At 46.0% G+C, this 17,089-nt stretch overlaps 2 protein-coding genes across 5 annotated transcripts in view; one reads left to right on the forward strand and one right to left on the reverse strand.

The window, feature by feature from the left end:
* Nucleotides 1-2,286, forward strand: part of LOC149524361 (uncharacterized) — a 35,013-nt gene extending 32,727 nt beyond the window's left edge. For both annotated transcript variants that reach the window (XR_016349698.1, XM_089778630.1), the window contains one exon: nt 1,971-2,286. Coding sequence is in view for 1 of the 2 variants with exons in the window: in XM_089778630.1 (XP_089634756.1) it covers nt 1,971-2,197 (227 nt within the window). In the remaining variant the exon portion in view is untranslated. The remainder of the gene's footprint in view (nt 1-1,970) is intronic.
* The window catches only part of ZNF143 (zinc finger protein 143), a 140,483-nt gene that overhangs the window by 4,162 nt on the left and 119,232 nt on the right, over nt 1-17,089 (reverse strand). For all 3 annotated transcript variants that reach the window (XM_075927952.2, XM_006129090.5, XM_075927954.2), the window contains one exon: nt 9,715-9,858. In XM_075927952.2, the coding sequence (XP_075784067.1) occupies nt 9,715-9,858 (144 nt within the window). The remainder of the gene's footprint in view (nt 1-9,714; nt 9,859-17,089) is intronic.

A 17,089-nucleotide genomic window follows, 5' to 3' on the forward strand; every position in this document is an offset into this window, starting at 1 on the left:
AACAAATGGTCTGGTAGCACTTTATAGACTAACACAACATGTAGATGGTATCATGAGCTTTTGTGGGCACAGACCACTTCTTCAAAACTCTGGTCATCTGAAGAAGTGGGCTTTGCCCACGAAAGCTCATGATACCATCTACATGTTTTGTTAGTGTATAAAGTGCTACCAGACTATTTATTGTTTTTTAAAGTTTATCCTGTAAAAGGAGGGTCTGCAATGAGGGCTCGCCACCAAAAATGCTACTTTCATGGATAAGTGTAATAATAAGCAGGTAGCCAAGAGTTCAAATGGCTTGCTTATAAGTTTCCTTAGAACCAAGTTGAGGTCCCATGTTGGAGCTGGATTTTTTTTTTTACAGGTGGGTGAGTATTTTGAATTCTTTTAATAAATATTTGATGTTGGGATGAGTGAAGACCGAATGGTCTTCACTGGGCAGATGAAATGTCATTATTGCATCCATATGTACTTTTAGGGAACTAAGTTTCAGAGGAATAAAAGATATGCAAGTACACAGGGAAGTGGAGCTGACGAGAGTGAGATGTGGTGATTGTCACATCATATGGCACATTTGTGCCATTGGTGCAAATATGTTTTTCTCATAGATGGCCTGAGGCAATTAAGGAGGATCTCCTGAACAGGTGTAGAGCAGGATATGTTGAGTGACATCAGCCAGCAAGAAACCACCATGAAATTCCAAAATCTGTGTGTTAGGGTGAGATAGGTGACCCTCATCCTCTGTGAGAAGGCGAGGGACACATGAAAAGTGCCACAGGGATGCTATTGTCATTTGAAGAATGGAACCAGATCTGTCTGGGCCAACTGGGTGCTACTAGAATGACTGTAGTTCTGACTTGTTTTATCATGAGCAGTAAATGATGGAGAAGTGGCAGCAGTGGAAAAGCAGATGAGAGAAGTGTGTCCCACTTGATTGTGAAGACAAACCGTAGAGACTGGGGACCTGGGCCTGCTTGGGAGCAGTAACGTGGGCATTTGGCTGCAAATAGGTCTTTTTTAGAGAACACCCACCTTTTGAATACTGGGGTAGCATTTTGAGGTTGAGGTCCCAATCATGATTTTGGGCACAATGCCTGCTGAGATTGTCCACTGTGACATTGTCTTTGCCTGGTAAATATGTGGCTCTCAAGTGTATGTTGTTGGGAATGCACTACTTCCATAGTTGAACTGCTTCTGAGCATTAAGTAAGAGTGGACCCCGCTCTGACAGTTTATGGAATACATTGTCATGAGATTGTCTGTACCATTTGCATCATGAATGATTTACATCATTCTGTTCTGAATCAAGGGTAGGAAGTGCTGACATGCTTGTTCTGTCTAGTGGTAGGATGATCCTTTCAAGACACAATTGCCCAGATTAGGAATTATCATATTCCCCTATCTGTGAAGGTGTGCTGCTACCACTGCAAGGACCTTAGAAAAGACCCAAGGAGGCTGTGAAAGGTCTGAAAGGAAGGGCCCTTTCCTGGAAGTAGCAGTTGCGTACGTCAAACCAGAGATATCGTCTGTGTGCAGGGTGTACTGTGAAATGAAAACATGCAAATGAACCAGTTGAGGTTGCATAAATCAAGGAAGAGTCTCCAACCTCCCTCCAGGTAGGGGGCATAGGTAGGGAAGAGTAGAAGAAAATGCGAGATTACTTGTTCACACATCTCTAGCACCAATCTGTCTATTGTGATGGCATGCAGCTGGGAAAGAAGGATACTAGGCAATCCCCAAATGAGGCAGAAGTAATGGGATACTGCACTGGAGAGTTTGAGGCTCTCTGGCCCTCAAATAACATCTCAAAATGTTTGTCTGGATGTTGAGAGTTGAGAGGTCGATGACTGGTCTGTGGACTGTGTCTGGTCTGACATTGTCTGCATCTGTTTTCATAGTGCCTTTGAGGCTGTGTGAATGGGGTGGCTCTGTATCTTTGATTAAAGATTTTTCCTTGTTTTCTTTTGGTTACAGACACATGTACGCCAAGAGTCTTGAGAGTGGACCAAGAGTCATTCAAGGTGTGTAAAGAAGTGTTGGTGGATTTAGCAAAGAGCTTGCAGCCCTCAAATGGCAAGTCCTGTACTGCAGACTGCACATCCCTGGGGAAATCAGAGAGGTGTAGCCAGGACACTCTCCTCATGACCACTGCAGTGGAAATCGAAAGTGCTGTTGTCTCTGCCCAGTCCAATGTGGCTTAGAGTGCGAGTGGGAAATAAGTGAACCCTCGATATTTGCTTTATACTGTTCTTGTTTATTGGTAGATGTTCAATAAATGAGGACATTTGTCCAAAACCATTGTGTGTGTGTACTTGGCTAATAAAGCGGCATAATTTGCTATTCTAAATTGGGGAGTGGCTGATGAATATGCTTTCCTCCAAAATAGACCAAGGCACTTTCAGTCCTCATCATAGGGTATGGTATGTGCAGCATTCTGCTTGCCCCTTTGGTTCACTGCGTCCACAACTAAAGAGTTTGAAGTGGGATGAAAAAATAAACAGTCTGCTCCCTGTGGTGCAGCATAATACTTTTTAATCACACCTTTTGCAGGAGGAAGGAGCCAGTCTGCCATATAGTCTTAGTGGGATCATAAGAACATAAGAAACGGTTATATTGGGTTAGACCAAAGGTCCAGCTAACCTTCTGACAGTGGCCAGTGCCAGATGTCCCAGAGGGAGTGAACAGAATGGGAATCTTGAAGCAATTCCTCTCCCGTCACCATTCTCAGCCTCTCACAGACATTCTAGGCTAACAGATTTATTGGAGCATAAGCTTTCATGGGCAAAGGCCCATGCATCTGATGAAGTGGGTCTTTGCCCACGAAAGATTATGCTCCAATAAATCTGTTAGTCTAAGGTGCCACAGGACTTCTCGTTGTTTAGACATTCTAGGGTAGGGGTGGCAAACCTGTGGCTCCAGAGTCACATGCAGCTCTTCAGAAGTTAATATGCAGCTCTTTACATAGGTACCAAATCCAGGGCTGGAGCTACAGGTGCCAACTTTCCACTGCGCCACTTCCTACCCTCTCCACTGAGCTTGTCACATCCATGCTTCCCCACCCCAGTGTCTCCCACTGAGAAAGCTGATCACAGAGGCCAGGAGGAAAAGGAGAAGGAGGCACTGACCGGTAGGCGGGATGTACTAAGAGTGGTGGCGGGGAGATGATCAGGGCTAGTGACATTTAACTGTTGCTCTTTGGCAATATGCATTGGTAAATTCTGGCTGCTTCTCAGGTTTAGGGTGGCCACCCTTGTGTTACGGGAACAAATAAATAACTTTTACTTAATCACTTTTTTCCATACCAGTCATGATTTTATAGACCTCTATCATATCTCCCTAGTCTCCTCTTTTCTAAGCTGAAAAGTCCCAGGTTTTTTAATCTCTCTTCATATGGGATACGTTTTAAACCCCTCGTCATTTTTGTTGCCCTTTTCTGAACCAAGTTATCTTTTTTGAGATGAGGTAACCACATCTGAATGCAGCATTCAAGATGTGCACATACCATGATTTTACATAAGAGGCGATAAAATGTTCTCTGACTTATCCCTACCCCTTTTTAAACGATTCCTAACATTCTGGCTACGTCTACACTGCACATTTATTTCAGAATAAGCTATTCTAGAACAGTTATTCTGAAATATCTTATTTCAAAATAGCACGTCTGCACTGCAGGGAAGCCTTGAAATTAGTCCAAGGCAGGCATCCCTAATGTGGACATGCTATTTTGATTTAGAGCACCAGAAGGCACTGGGGAGGAATAACTTAGAATGGCCCTGATGAGGGGCTATTTCGAAATAGCAGAAGTGGAGCATCTACACAGCCCCTATTCTGAAATAACTATTTCAGAATAGGCATTATTCTTCATAGAATTAGGTTTATAGAAGTCAGAACAAGCCTCCCATTATTTCAAAATTATTTCAAAATAATGCTATTGCTGTGTAGACGCTCACATAGTTATTTTGGAATAACGGCCATTTTTCTGAAATAACTTTGCAGGGTAGCCCTCTGTGTGCTTTTTTGACTGCCACTGCACATTGAGTGGATGTTTTCAGAGAACTACCTACAATGACTCCAAGATTTCTCTCGAGAAGTTATAGCTAAGTTAGTCCCAATCATATTGCACGTATAGTCGGGACTGTTTTTTCCCAGGTGCATTACTTTACAGTATTGGTAAATGTAAAGTAATGCACACTGGAAAAAATAATCCCAACTATACATACAATATGAAGGAGACTAATTTAGCTACAACTACTCGAGAGAGAGATCTTAGAGTCATTGTGGATAGTTCTCTAAAAACATCCACTCAATCCATCAAAGCTGGGTTCAATGGCAGGGCTGGGTCTCTGGCAGGTTCTCCAGAGAAATGTCTAGGGAGTCTACCACCCTTTTGTAGAATTCTTGAAAAGACTTGAAAATCTCCCCCTACACTAGGTAGTGGGGGCATGATAGCATCATCAGGTGAGGAAGAGGATATGTGTGCCTGTGCTGGTCAATCAACAATTGGCTCATCTCCTTCAACTGAGGGTCTTTCTCCTTTTCAGCTATAGATTAATTAACTGAATGAGCGGGGGAGACCTGTGACCTACATGACAGAGCTGGCTGTGGAACTAACTGAGGCTGTTAAGATCTGCACATGACCCGTGAATCCCAATATGGCCAATTGGGAGGAAGAGGCATCAGAAGGGGCAGCTACTGAGGAGGTTGCCACTGAGGCAGTTGTTCAGTTGGTCTGGGTGATGAGTGACTTGAGGTGTGGAGACCTAAAGAGGATAAGGATGTTAAATTATGGTTAATGAGCTAATGCAGTGGTCGATGGAATTTCCATCAATTATTTGATTAGTTGATAAGGAGGAGGAAGCGCTCACTATTCCTGCTGTGACTCTGACTTTGAAATGCAGTAAGAGCTGCTTGCAGCTCTTGCTACATTTCAAAGGCAGAAGTGCAACGGAGAACCCAGCTCAAGCAGGGACTGCTTTAGTCCCCACTGACACCAGGTCCTGATTGCTGCATCTCTGCCTTTGAAATGCAGCAGTTGGGACCCAGCGTGAATGGGGACTGTTTCAATCCCTGCTTGCCCAAGGTTGCCTGCTGTGCCTCTGCCTACCCTGTGTATCCCTCCCTCACATTGTGGAGATGGTGCTGGGGGGAACCAGCATTTAAGCCGGCTCCCCCCAGCACTGGCTCCTGCTCCTGCTCACCACGCTGCCTCTGACATAGCGGGAGGGGGGGTGTCTGTGAGTTGTTGACAGATTATCCAGTAAGCCTTGGCTTATCAGATAGTTGACGACTATTTTACATCCCTAAAAAGGGATTCTTCCTCCCCCTCACTATAGAGTGGTGGTGCTGACCTCACTGGTGCGGCTGACAGACTAAAGCAAGTAGTTGGTGTGCCACTGGTGCCAAACAGCAGTATTCTGCGCACTGAAGTAACTATGTGGTCTGCACTGGTAGTAAATGACTGCAGTACTGGGAAGGTCGGTGCTGATGTGGGTACTGGAGGAAGCACTGGTAGCTTGCCTATACCAGCAGTACCAACTGTTTGGTATGCAGTGTAGGTGCGGCAAAGTGCCGAGGCAGAGCACAGCTTTTTCGAGGCAGAGAATGACTTTATTGGTGTTGATGGGGCCTCACTTGAGAACCTGCCTTAGAGTTGACTCGTGCAGAGTCTTTCGTTCCTCTAGCTGTCTTGGTGCCAAACATGCCCAGTGCTGCCAATGACTGCTCAGTTCCGAAAGAAGCCAACAGCACCAGAGAAGAACTGAAGGGTTGGTTGGCTGCACATGTGGTGTAGCCAATCCAGACAACGCGTTCCAGTTGTTCCACATGTGCAGCCTACCAAGTGCACTTCTATCATAAATCTCCGACCTGGGGCGCAGTGGTGCTCAAACACCCAAAGTGAAGCATCCACAGGAACACTCCTCAAAAAAGAACATAGTAGGATTATTCTACATTAAGTATTTCAGGGTGTCTGCAATACAGTGTTATATCGAAATAGCTTATTTCGAAATAACGTGTCTACACACAAAATGCATTTCTAAATAGTGATTTTTTATTTCAAAATAGCGCATCCACACTGAGTGGACGCTGAACCGCATTCAAGGCCAGCAGAAACCAGTTCTGGCAGGGCATCAGGTCAGGAGTTACCTTGTGTGGCTGCCGCCCGAAGCTGAAACCTGTGCATAAAGGGACCCTCCCTTGACAGCCAGTTCTAAGGTTTCCCTGCTTGCTTGCCTACCTCGATGAGGGACAGCAAAGCATTTTTTTCTCTGCGTGCTCTGGTTGCCCTCACTCGGGACACCACAGCACTCTGCAACATGGAGCCAGAGCTGCCCCTGGGCACTCTGGTACTTCTCGTGGATGCGTTGCTGTGAGCCTGGCTGCACTTTATGCAGGCTGCCATCCGGGAGGTCCATCGGGAGGCTGTCAGTATCCAAGAGGCCCTGTGGGAGAGCTTCCACCCTGAGGAGCACTAAGAGCCTCCCTGGTCTTCCCCACTGGGGGCCTGTGCCTCATTCCTCCCTCATGTCCTTCCACTTACCCCTCCCTAACCCCCCCTTCCTGATGTCAAATAAAATACATGTATTTTCATAAACACAGACTCTCTTTATTTAACAAAACTGGGGCAGGAGGGGAATGAAACTTCGGTGAGACTGGGGAAAGGAGGGGAACAGAGAGGATGGGAAAATCATAGAATCATAGAATAATAGGACTGGAAGAGACCTCAAGAGGTCATCGAGTCCAGCCCCCCACCCTCAAGGCAGGACCAAGCTCCACCTACACCATCCCTGACAGATGTCTATCTAACCTGTTCTTAAATATCTCCAGAGAGGGAGATTCCACCACCTCCCTTGGCAATTTATTCCAATATTTGACCACCCTGACAGTTAGGAATTTTTTCCTAATGTCCAATCTAAACCTCCCCTGCTGCACTTTAAGCCCATTACTCCTTGTCCTGTCCTCAGAAACCAAGAGGAACAAATTTTCTCCTTCCTCCTTGTGACACCCTTTTAGATATTTGAAAACCGCTATCATGTCCCCCCTTAATCTTCTTTTTTCCAAACTAAACAAGCCCAGTTCATGAAGCCTGGCTTCATAGGTCATGTTCTCTAGACCTTTAATCATTCTTGTCACTCTTCTCTGTACCCTTTCCAATTTCTCCACATCTTTCTTGAAATGTGGCGCCCAGAACTGGACACAGTACTCCAGCTGAGGCCTAACTAGTGCAGAGTAGAGCGGCAGAATGACTTCACGAGTTTTGCTTACAACACACCTGTTGATACAACCTAGAATCATATTTGCTTTTTTTGCAACAGCATCACACTGTTGACTCATATTCAACTTGCGGTCCACTATGACCCCTAGATCCCTTTCTGCCATGCTCCTTCCTAGACAGTCGCTTCCCATCTTGTATGTATGGAACTGATTGTTCCTTCCTAAGTGGAGCACTTTGCATTTCTCTTTATTAAACCTCATCCTGTTTACCTCTGACCATTTCTCTAACTTGCTAAGGTCATTTTGAATTATGTCCCTATCCTCCAAAGAAGTCGCAACCCCACCCAGTTTGGTATCATCTGCAAACTTAATAAGCGTACTCTCTATCCCAATATCTACATCATTGATGAAGATATTGAACAGTACGGGTCCCAGAACAGACCCTTGAGGAACTCCACTTGTTATCCCTTTCCAGCAGGATTTAGAACCGTTAACAACAACTCTCTGACTACGGTTATCCAGCCAATTATGCACCCACCTTATCGTGGCCCTATCTAAGTTATATTTGCCTAGTTTATCAATAAGAATATCATGCGAGAGGGAAACCTGGGAGGAGGGAGCTGGAAGGGGGAAGCAAGGGGAAGAGGGGGGAGGGAAAGCTCAGGCCTCAGGACCTCGCTAGACCACCTTGATTTTCATGCGAACCTCCTCCTAGGTTTGCATGTGGCCTTTGGTGGCCAGGCTGGCAGCTATCCTCCGTCTAGTGAGGAGATCATAGACGTTGGGGGCATCCCCCCAACCTGAATAAGGTCTATGATCTCCACCCTGGACCAGGAAGGCGCCCGCCATTTCAGGGCCCTGGCAGGCTCCTGGGAGCTGGCAGACTGCTCCTGGGGAGCGGTGGAGGACTGGCTGCCAACTGCTTGCTGGCTCATGTTTTGGGATCACTGGGTCAGGGGCAGTGACTGCTGGATCAGGGCTGGCAGGCTTGGAGCTGGCACAGGCACTGTGGCCAAAGTCAACCCCTTTAAGGGCTCCAGGGATGGGGGGGAGGGAGAGGAGTGTTCTTGACTGAGGCTGGAGTGGCCACCAGGGCACCCTGGGGAGACTGGAGTCCCCCTATTTCGATATAAGTGTCTACACAGCACTTATTTCGAGCTAGCTATTTCGAATTTGGCATTATTCCTTGTGGAATGAGGTCTACCAATTTCGAAATAAGTGCTCTGCTATTTCGAATTAATTTCGAAATAGCGGTTTGGCTGTGTAGTCGCTAGTAAAGTTATTTTGAAATAACGGCTGTTATTTCGACATAGGGTATGTCTACATGTCAAAGTTAAGAGTCATTTTTCAAAATGAATTTACAGTATATGATAGATTTATTTTATAGGGTACATTTTTAGCATGTTATGCTAGAATTCAGACATGCAAATCCTATTTTTTATTCCTTTATGGGAGGGAGTTATTTCTCTCTCTCTATAAAAAAAAAATTCCTGTGGAACAACAGAATGATGTCATCATGTCACTCTGCATCCACAGGAGCCAAATCCCACCCACTCCCAGCCTGGCCCTTCCCATGGAGAACTGGGGCTGTCTACAGCCCTGGCCCAGCCCTCCTGTCCCTGACAGCTGGGGGCAGGGATGGGCCAAGAGACCAGGGCTTGTGCACCGTGGTGGCAGGTGCAGAGCTGGGATTGCCTCAGCCCGGCCTCTGTGGTGGCCTGGGGAGATAAGCTGCGGCTGGCTCTGACATGTGGCCCAACCCTGCCTGGTGGTGGGGAAACGGGACGGGCCCTTCCTGGCAGTGCTGGTAGGGAGGAGAAGGAAGAGCTGGGGACAGGGTGGCTGTGGCTTGGCCCACCAAGACCCCACACCACCAGCCCTTCACTCACCCCTTCCACAGAAACCCCACACTGCCAGCATGCTCCTGCCCCCTCTCCTCTGGACAGACACCTTGTCCCCAACCTGCTGCTGTTCTCTCCTCCCTGAACAGACACCCTGCCCAATCAGGGCCCAGCTCCCAACCTACCCTAGCCCCAATCCTAGGGCAGGCCCTGCAGTCCAGCCCCCTCCACCACCGGCTGCAGGAAGGGCTGGTGGCAGCCCCCATTCCTGCTGTGGCACGGGTAGGAGGGGAGGCCACATTCTGGCTGTGGCAGGCAGACTGGGGGTTGGCGAGCATTGTAAGCTGGGGACGCAGCCCACTAGTACCTTACATTTAAACTAATTCATTCTGACTACTGCTACTGGAAATGGAAGTCTAGTATTCATTAAACAGGCTTTCCTAAACTGATTTGGCAGTATACATCAATTCCCACCCAGAATTGCAGCGGGGGACTGAAAGACTTGCCAGGCCCTGGGCAAGATGGGGAGAAGCATTCTGCCAGGGGAATAAATTTGGCCAGACATCCTTTTTTCTGTTTTTGTAAGTTTGTTAGTTACTTCATTAGGTGCCCAGCAACCACTGGACACTGAGCATACACTAAACAAAAATGCATCATCATCTTACCTGCACGGCAATTTGCGTTCCGTTGGACGTAGCCAATAATGTAACAGGCCTTGTTTCTGTAGTCACTAAATGATGCCCATGTTGCTGATGTCCCATTTCTGAGGAGGCACTATGGAATGCTAAGTCTTGAGCCACGATAGCAACCTTTAAGGCAAAAGGTAAAAAAAAACAAATTAACTGAAATATAAAGTCAGTTTCAGTAATCTAAGTTGAATATTAACTTCATGGGACTATTTATTATTCTAACTGGAGTCAACAAAACAATCTAAGAGACAGACAAATAAGATCAACTTTTTAAAAACAAACACCACCATCGTCATGTTCAGGCTATTCTTCAAACTTAGATTTCATGACCTCTCAACAGACGAATATTCTCAAAAAGCAGAACTCAGAACTAAGGGGACATATTACGAACAAATCATCAGATGGTACCTCTTTCACTCCTGAGAAATAGAAGCCAGATTCATATTTAAATTGAATTTCTTCTTTGGTAGTCTAAAAAGGTACCTCAGAAAAGTGTAAATGCTTTTATATTCTCAAAATTTAAATTGACAAGACTGCGTTTTTGCCCAAAGGTTTGTTTTGAGGTTCAACTAATTAGTGCATATAAAACACTCAAAGGCTATGTCTACACTAGCTCGTTAATTCGAGCTAGGTAGGGAAATGAGGCGACCGGAGTTGCAAATGAAGCCCGGGATTTAAATATCCCAGGCTTTATTTGCGTGTTCCTGTCTGGTTGCCATTTTGAAATTTCACCAGCCCGAACTCACTGCCGCGCGGCTACACATAGCAGTGACACGTCAATTCGAACTAAGTCCTTACTGTAGCCGAGCGGCAGTGAGTTCGGGCTAGTGAAATTTCAAAATGGCAACCAGACACGAACATGCAAATAAAGCCCGGGATATTTAAATCCTGGGCTTCATTTGCAACTCCGGTTGCCTCATTTGCCTACTTAGCTCGAATTAACAAGCTAGTGTAGACATACCCAGAGATCCTTCCATGTAAGGCCCTGCAGAACTGCACACTATAATGTAATTCTGAGAGGAATTATATAGTAATGTATGGAAATGTACAGTAACAAACTGTAATCAGATATGTTTTTATGAAGAAAAAGTTACTTTGTACAGCAATGATGGTCTTCAAGATGTCTCTCTCTTCTGGCATTCCTTATGCTGGTGATCAGGGATTTTTGCTATCAGTACTCAATTGTGTTACATGTGCACGGAAGCTGTCTTGAGGTGCCGTTATCATCCACATACCATGCACACGACGCAACCCCTTTCGCTCCTTTACCTCCGAGTTCAGTAGGTCGATTCCAAAGTAGAGGGGAGGAGAAAAGGTGGTGGAACACTAACAGGGATGCACGTCCCAACGAACTACTGGTACTGCACAAGTTGAGTAACTTTTTCTTCAAGTGATGTCCATATGGGTGTTCCACTTCAGATGTCTGTACAGCAATGTCCCAGTAAGGATTGTAGGGTTTTGGAATTATGCATTGGTCATAGAGGAGTGCACAGCAAGGCTATGCAGACCAACAGTTCTGTCAATTTGTGGAATGGCTTCGTCTTGTTGAGATAGAAGATGACAGCTTGTCTTATGTTGAGCATATGGATGCTCACTTCATGTGTGTCCTTGTGAGGTTTAGGATAGAATGCAGGTTCTTTGATGTGGAAAGAGTTGGCTACATTATACAAAAATGTGGGATGCAATCTTAGCATGGTTTTATTTTTTGCCCACACCATGTAAGAGGGTTTTTCCATAAGGGCTCCTATTTCTCCAATGTGTCTGGCCAATGTGATTGCTACTAGGAATGTAACTTCTAGACGGGGAAAAAGGCCAGCATAGGAATCCCCCAATGCTATAGAGGTAAGTAATCGTTTTCAGGCTCTCTCCACAGGCTCTGCAGTGGTGAATGTTTTGGAAGGGACCTCACAAGCAAGAAACCACAAGGGAACACCATCTACTGGAAGGCATGAGATGCGTAGTCCTAGGGATGGGGGTTCCACGACCACCACCCCCAAAAGATGACGACGGGTGGTGGTGGTCGAGAACTCCCTCCTAAGAGGGACTGAGCCATCCATCTGCAGTCCGGACCTGGGATCTCGAGAGGTGAGCTGCTTAGCGGGAGCTCGAATTCAGGATGTGACTGAGAGGCTTACAAAACTGATCAAACCTTCGGATCCCTACCCCTTCCTGCTTCTCCATGTGGGAACTAACGATACGGCCAAGAATGACCTTGAGTGGGTTACTGTAGATTATGTAGCGCTGGAAAGAAGGATCAAAGAATTCGGAGTGCAAGTGGTGTTCTCGTCCATCCTCCCTGTTGAAGGGAAAGGACTGAGCAGAGATCGTTGAACTGAGAAAGTAAATGCGTGGTTGCGCAGGTGGTGTCGCAGAGAGTGCTTTGGTTTCTTGGACCATGGGACTCTGTTCTGGGCACAAGGATTGTTAGGAAGAGATAGGATCCACCTAACCAAGAGAGGAAGGAGCATCTTCGCAGGCAGGCTTGCAAACCTAGTGAGGAGAGCTTTAAACTAGGTTCCTCGGAGGACAGTCAACAAAACTCTGAGGGGAGCGGGAAAGTTGGATACCAGGAAGAAATGCAAAGAGGAACAAGAAAGAAAGGAGGACTCCTGATTCCGATGGAGAAGATAGGGCGATCAACTGGTTATCTGAGGTGTTTGTACACTAATGCGAGAAGCCTGGGCAACAAACAGGAAGAACTGAAGACCCTGGCATAGTCCAAGAAATATGATTTAATTGGGATAACAGAGACTTGGTGGGATGACTCGCATGACTGGAGCGCTGTCATGGAAGGGTATAGACTGTTCAGGAAGAACAGGAAGGGGAGAAAAGGAGGAGGAGTTGTATTATACGTAAGAGAGCACTATGATTACTCAGAACTCCAGCACATAGAGGGAGAAAAACCTGTTGAGAGTCTATGGGTTAAGTTTAGAGGTGCAAACAACAGCAGTGATGTTGTGGTTGATGTCTACTACAGGCCACCGAATCAGGTGGATGAGGTAGATGAGGCTTTCTTCGGACAACTGAGAGAAGCTTCCAGATTACAGACCCTGGTTCTCATGGGGGACTTTAATCACCCTGACATCTGTTGGGAGACCAATACGGCAGTACACAGACAATCCAGGAAGTTTCTGGAGCATGCTGGGGATAACTTCTTGGTACAAGTGCTGAAGGATCCGACCAGGGGCCATGCGCAGCTTGACCTTCTGATCACAAACAGGGAGGAACTAATAGGGAAAGTGGAGGTGGGTGACATGAGATGGTAGATTTCAGGATCCTGACCAAAGGAAGAAAAGAGAGTAGTAAAATACACACCCTGGACTTCAGAAAAGCGGATTTTGACTCCCTCAGAGATCTGATGGGCAGAATCCCCTGGGATGCTAACATGAAGGGGATAGGAGTCCAGGACAACTGGCAGTATTTTAAAGAAGCATTATTGAAGGCACAGAAAGAAACCATCCCGATGCATAGCAAGAGAGGCAAACATGGTAGGAGAATGGATTGACTTACAGGGGAAATCCTTGGTGAACTTAAGCACAAAAAGGAAGCTTACAAAAAGTGGAAACTTGGACAAATGACCAGGGAGGGGTTTAAATGTATAGCTTGAGAATGCCGGGGGGTTATCAGGAAGGTAAAAGAGCAAATGGAATTGCGACTGGCTAAGGATGTGAAGGATAAAAGGAAAGGTTTCTACAGGCATGTTAACAAGAAGGTGATCAGAGAAGATGCGGGGCCCCTACTGGATGAAGGAGGTAACCTAGTGACAGATGATGTGGGGAAAGCTGAAGTACTTAATGCTTTCTCTGCCTCTGTATTCACGGACAAGGTTGGCTCCCGGACTAATGTGTTAAGTGACGCAAGATGGGATGAAGATGGACAGCCCTTGGTGGTTAAAGAACAAGTTATGAACTATTTAGAAAAGCTAAATGTAAACAAATGCATGGGGCCGGACTTAATACATCCGAGGGCACTGAGGCAGTTGGCAAATGTCATTGAGGAGGCTTTGGCCATTATCTTTGAAAAGTTGTGGAGATCAAAAAGATCCCGGATGATTGGAAAGAGGCAAATGTAGTGCCCCTCTTCAAAATAGGGAGGAAGGATGATCTCGGGAACTATATGCCGGTCAGTCTTACCTCAGTTCCTGGAAAAATCATAGAAGGGATCCTTAAGGAATCCATTTTGAGGCACTTGGAAGAGAGGAAAGTGATCAGGAATAGTCAGTATGGATTCACAAAGGGCAAGTCGTGCCTGACCAATTTGATTAGCTTTTATGATGAGGTAACTGGCTCGGTGGACATGGGAAAGTCAGTGGATACCTTGACTTTAGCAAGGCTTTTGATACAGTCTCCCACAATATTCTTGCCAGCAAGTTAAGGGAATGTGGATTGGATAAATGGACAGTAAGATGGATAGAAAGATGGCTAGAAGGCTGGGCCCAGCAGGTAGTGATCAATGGCTCAATGTCAGAATTGTCGGTTTCTAGCAGAGTGCTCCAAAGTTCAGATCTAGGCCCGGTTTTGTTCAATATCTTTATTAATGACCTGGATGAGGAGATGGATTGCACCCTCAGCAAGTTAGCAGATGACACTAAGCTAGGCGGAGAGGTATGCTTGAGGGCAGAGATAGGGTCCAGAGTAACTTACACAAATTGGAGGATTAGGCCACAAGAAATCTGATGAGGTTCAACAAGGACAAGTGCAGAGTCCTGCACTTGGGACGGAAGAATCCCAAGCATTGTTACAGGCTGGGGACCTACCAGCTAAGTAGTAGTTCTGCAGAAAAGGACCTGGGGCTACAGGGGATGAGAAGCTGGATACGAGTCAACAGTGTGCCCTTGTAACCAAGGCTAATGGCATATTAGTGTACATTAGGAGGAGCATTGCCAGGAGATCCAGAGAAGTGATTATTCCCCTTTATTTGGCTCTGGTGAGGCCACATCTGGTGTATTGTGTCCAGTTCTGGGCCCCCCACTACAAAAAGGATGTGGACGCACTGGAGAGGGTCCAGCGGAGGGCAACCAAAATGATCAGGGGGCTGGAGCATATGACCTATGAGGAGAGACTGAGGGAGTTGGGTCTGTTTAGTCTGCAGAAGTGAAGAGTGAGGGGGGGATTTGATAGCAGCTTTCAACTTCCTGAAGGGAGGTTCCAAAGAGGATGGAGAAAGGCTGTTCACAGTAGTTACAGATGGCAGAACAAGGAGCAATGGTCTCAAGTTGTGGTGGGAGAGGTCCAGGTTGGATATTAGGAAAAACTATTTCTCTAGGAAAGTGGTGAAGCACTGGAATATCTTACCTAGGGAGGTAGTGGAGTCTCCATCCCTAGAGGTGTTTACGTATCAGCTTGACAAAGCCCTGGCTGGGTTGATTTAATTGGGATTGGTCCTGCCTAGAGCAGGGGCCTGGACTTGATGACCTTCTGAGGTCTTCTTCCAGCTCTATGGTTCTATGATTCTAGGTTCCTTCATTGATATATATATAGAAGGAAGCAGGTGGCCAAGAGCTTAAATAGTGGTCGTGTAAGGCTTTTCAGGATGTGATTAAGGTTTCATGTCGATGTAGACTGACTGACTTCCAGTTATATGTCAGGATGCCCATGAGGAAGCGTCTTATGATTGGGAGAATGAAGATAAATGAGTCATCCACTGGATTGTGGAAGGTCATAATGGACACAAGGTGCACTTTAAGTTAACTGATGGCTAGTACTGATTCTAGTCCAGTATGTAATCTAGTATTGTAAGTAGGAACACCCTTATAGGAGACAGGTTTTTTTGTTGGCACAATAGGGAAAATCTTTTACACTTCTGTAGGTAAGTATTTCTAGATGTAGGTCAACAGCTACTTAGTAAAACATATTTTACTCGGTCTTAGCAGGTTTCTTCTCAATACTGGAACCATGCAGGATCCATTAAGCCAGAAAGTCCCCAGGTTTGGATGCAGTGTGTGACTTTGGAGCTGCAAAAGGAGATCTGATCTTAGGGGCAGTGAGTGAGGATCACATACTGCAAGGCAAGGAAGATAAAGAAACCAGGTCTGTCTGGGCCATGTTGAGATGATGAAAATAATATATGCATAGTTTGTGCATGGCACATGGGATCAGAAGTAAGGGTGGGAAAATGTACAGGAGCAAAGTTCTTGATGTGTTGAGAAAGGCATCTCCCACTGACCTTGGTGCATCTCCCACTGACCTTGTGGTTTAGCAGTGATACAAAGAAGGCGAACGAAGTGCCCCACCATGGTATTTTGGCAGCCTGGTAGGTAGCACGTGGTCAGGATAATGTTACTGGAGATGCACTAATTCCATATTGATTAAGAGCTTCAATGCACGAGGAGAGAGACTGGGCTTCTCCATGCTGGTTGATACATAATATGCATGCCATGTTGTCAATACGAATATGTATGGTCTTTTTTTGTATTGGTGGGAGGAATGGTACAAGCATTGTGAACCACATGGAGTTCTAGGAGATTGATGTGTTGACAGGATTCTGCTAGGGACCATTTGCCCTGAATGATGTGGCAGTTTAGGGTCAGTGCCTCAACCTATGACAGTTATCACTATGGATGCATCCATCATTGGAGAGACTTGTCAAAAGGTGACACCTGCAAGCATGTTCTGGGGTTGCGTCCACCAGTTGTGATATATCTGCCCTTGTTATCATAGGGATGCTGCTATTAACACAGGCATCTTTGAGGAGATTTACAGGGCAGTCGATAGGCCAAATGGAAGCGCTAGATACTGGTAGTATTCTGAGCCTACCGTGAATCTAGGAAACTTCTGTGTCCAGCATAAATTGTGATATAAAAATATGCAAGTTGAGGGCTGAAAACCAGTCTCCATTGTCCAGCACTGATTTAATTGTGGTGAGAGTGGCCATCTTGAACATGTGGTTGCATGCAAATTTGTAGTTTCTGAGATCTAGGATAGGACTTCACCCCCTCCTGCTGTCTTGAGTACATAGTTGGAATAAAATCCCTTCCCTCAATAAGGCGTGGGATCTGGTTCCATGGCACCTCATTGAAGAAGATGGTTTACCGCTAGTTTGTAGGAGGTGCTCCTGAGAAGGGTCCCTGAAGTGGTATGGGGGGAGGGGAGAGAGGAATGGGATATTGTACTCTGTACAATCTCTAGTACTACTAATTTACCATATGTGGTCTGACAACAGAACAGGAGTAAGCAATGGCCAAACAGACAGATAGGGGATGTTGGTATTGCTGGTTCTAGAGAGAGGTCATTCAGACCCTCAACCAAATCTTCAAAATTGAGCTTTGGACGTGGAGGATTGGGTTGCTGCAGATTGTTTGTGTGGTGCCTGATGCCGTTGGGAGCACTGTTTCAACCTGGGTTCAAATTTC

The sequence above is a fragment of the Pelodiscus sinensis genome, chromosome 5 (assembly GCF_052426305.1).
Source record: "Pelodiscus sinensis isolate ZL-2025 chromosome 5, ASM5242630v1, whole genome shotgun sequence".
NCBI classification, from domain to species: domain Eukaryota; kingdom Metazoa; phylum Chordata; order Testudines; family Trionychidae; genus Pelodiscus; species Pelodiscus sinensis.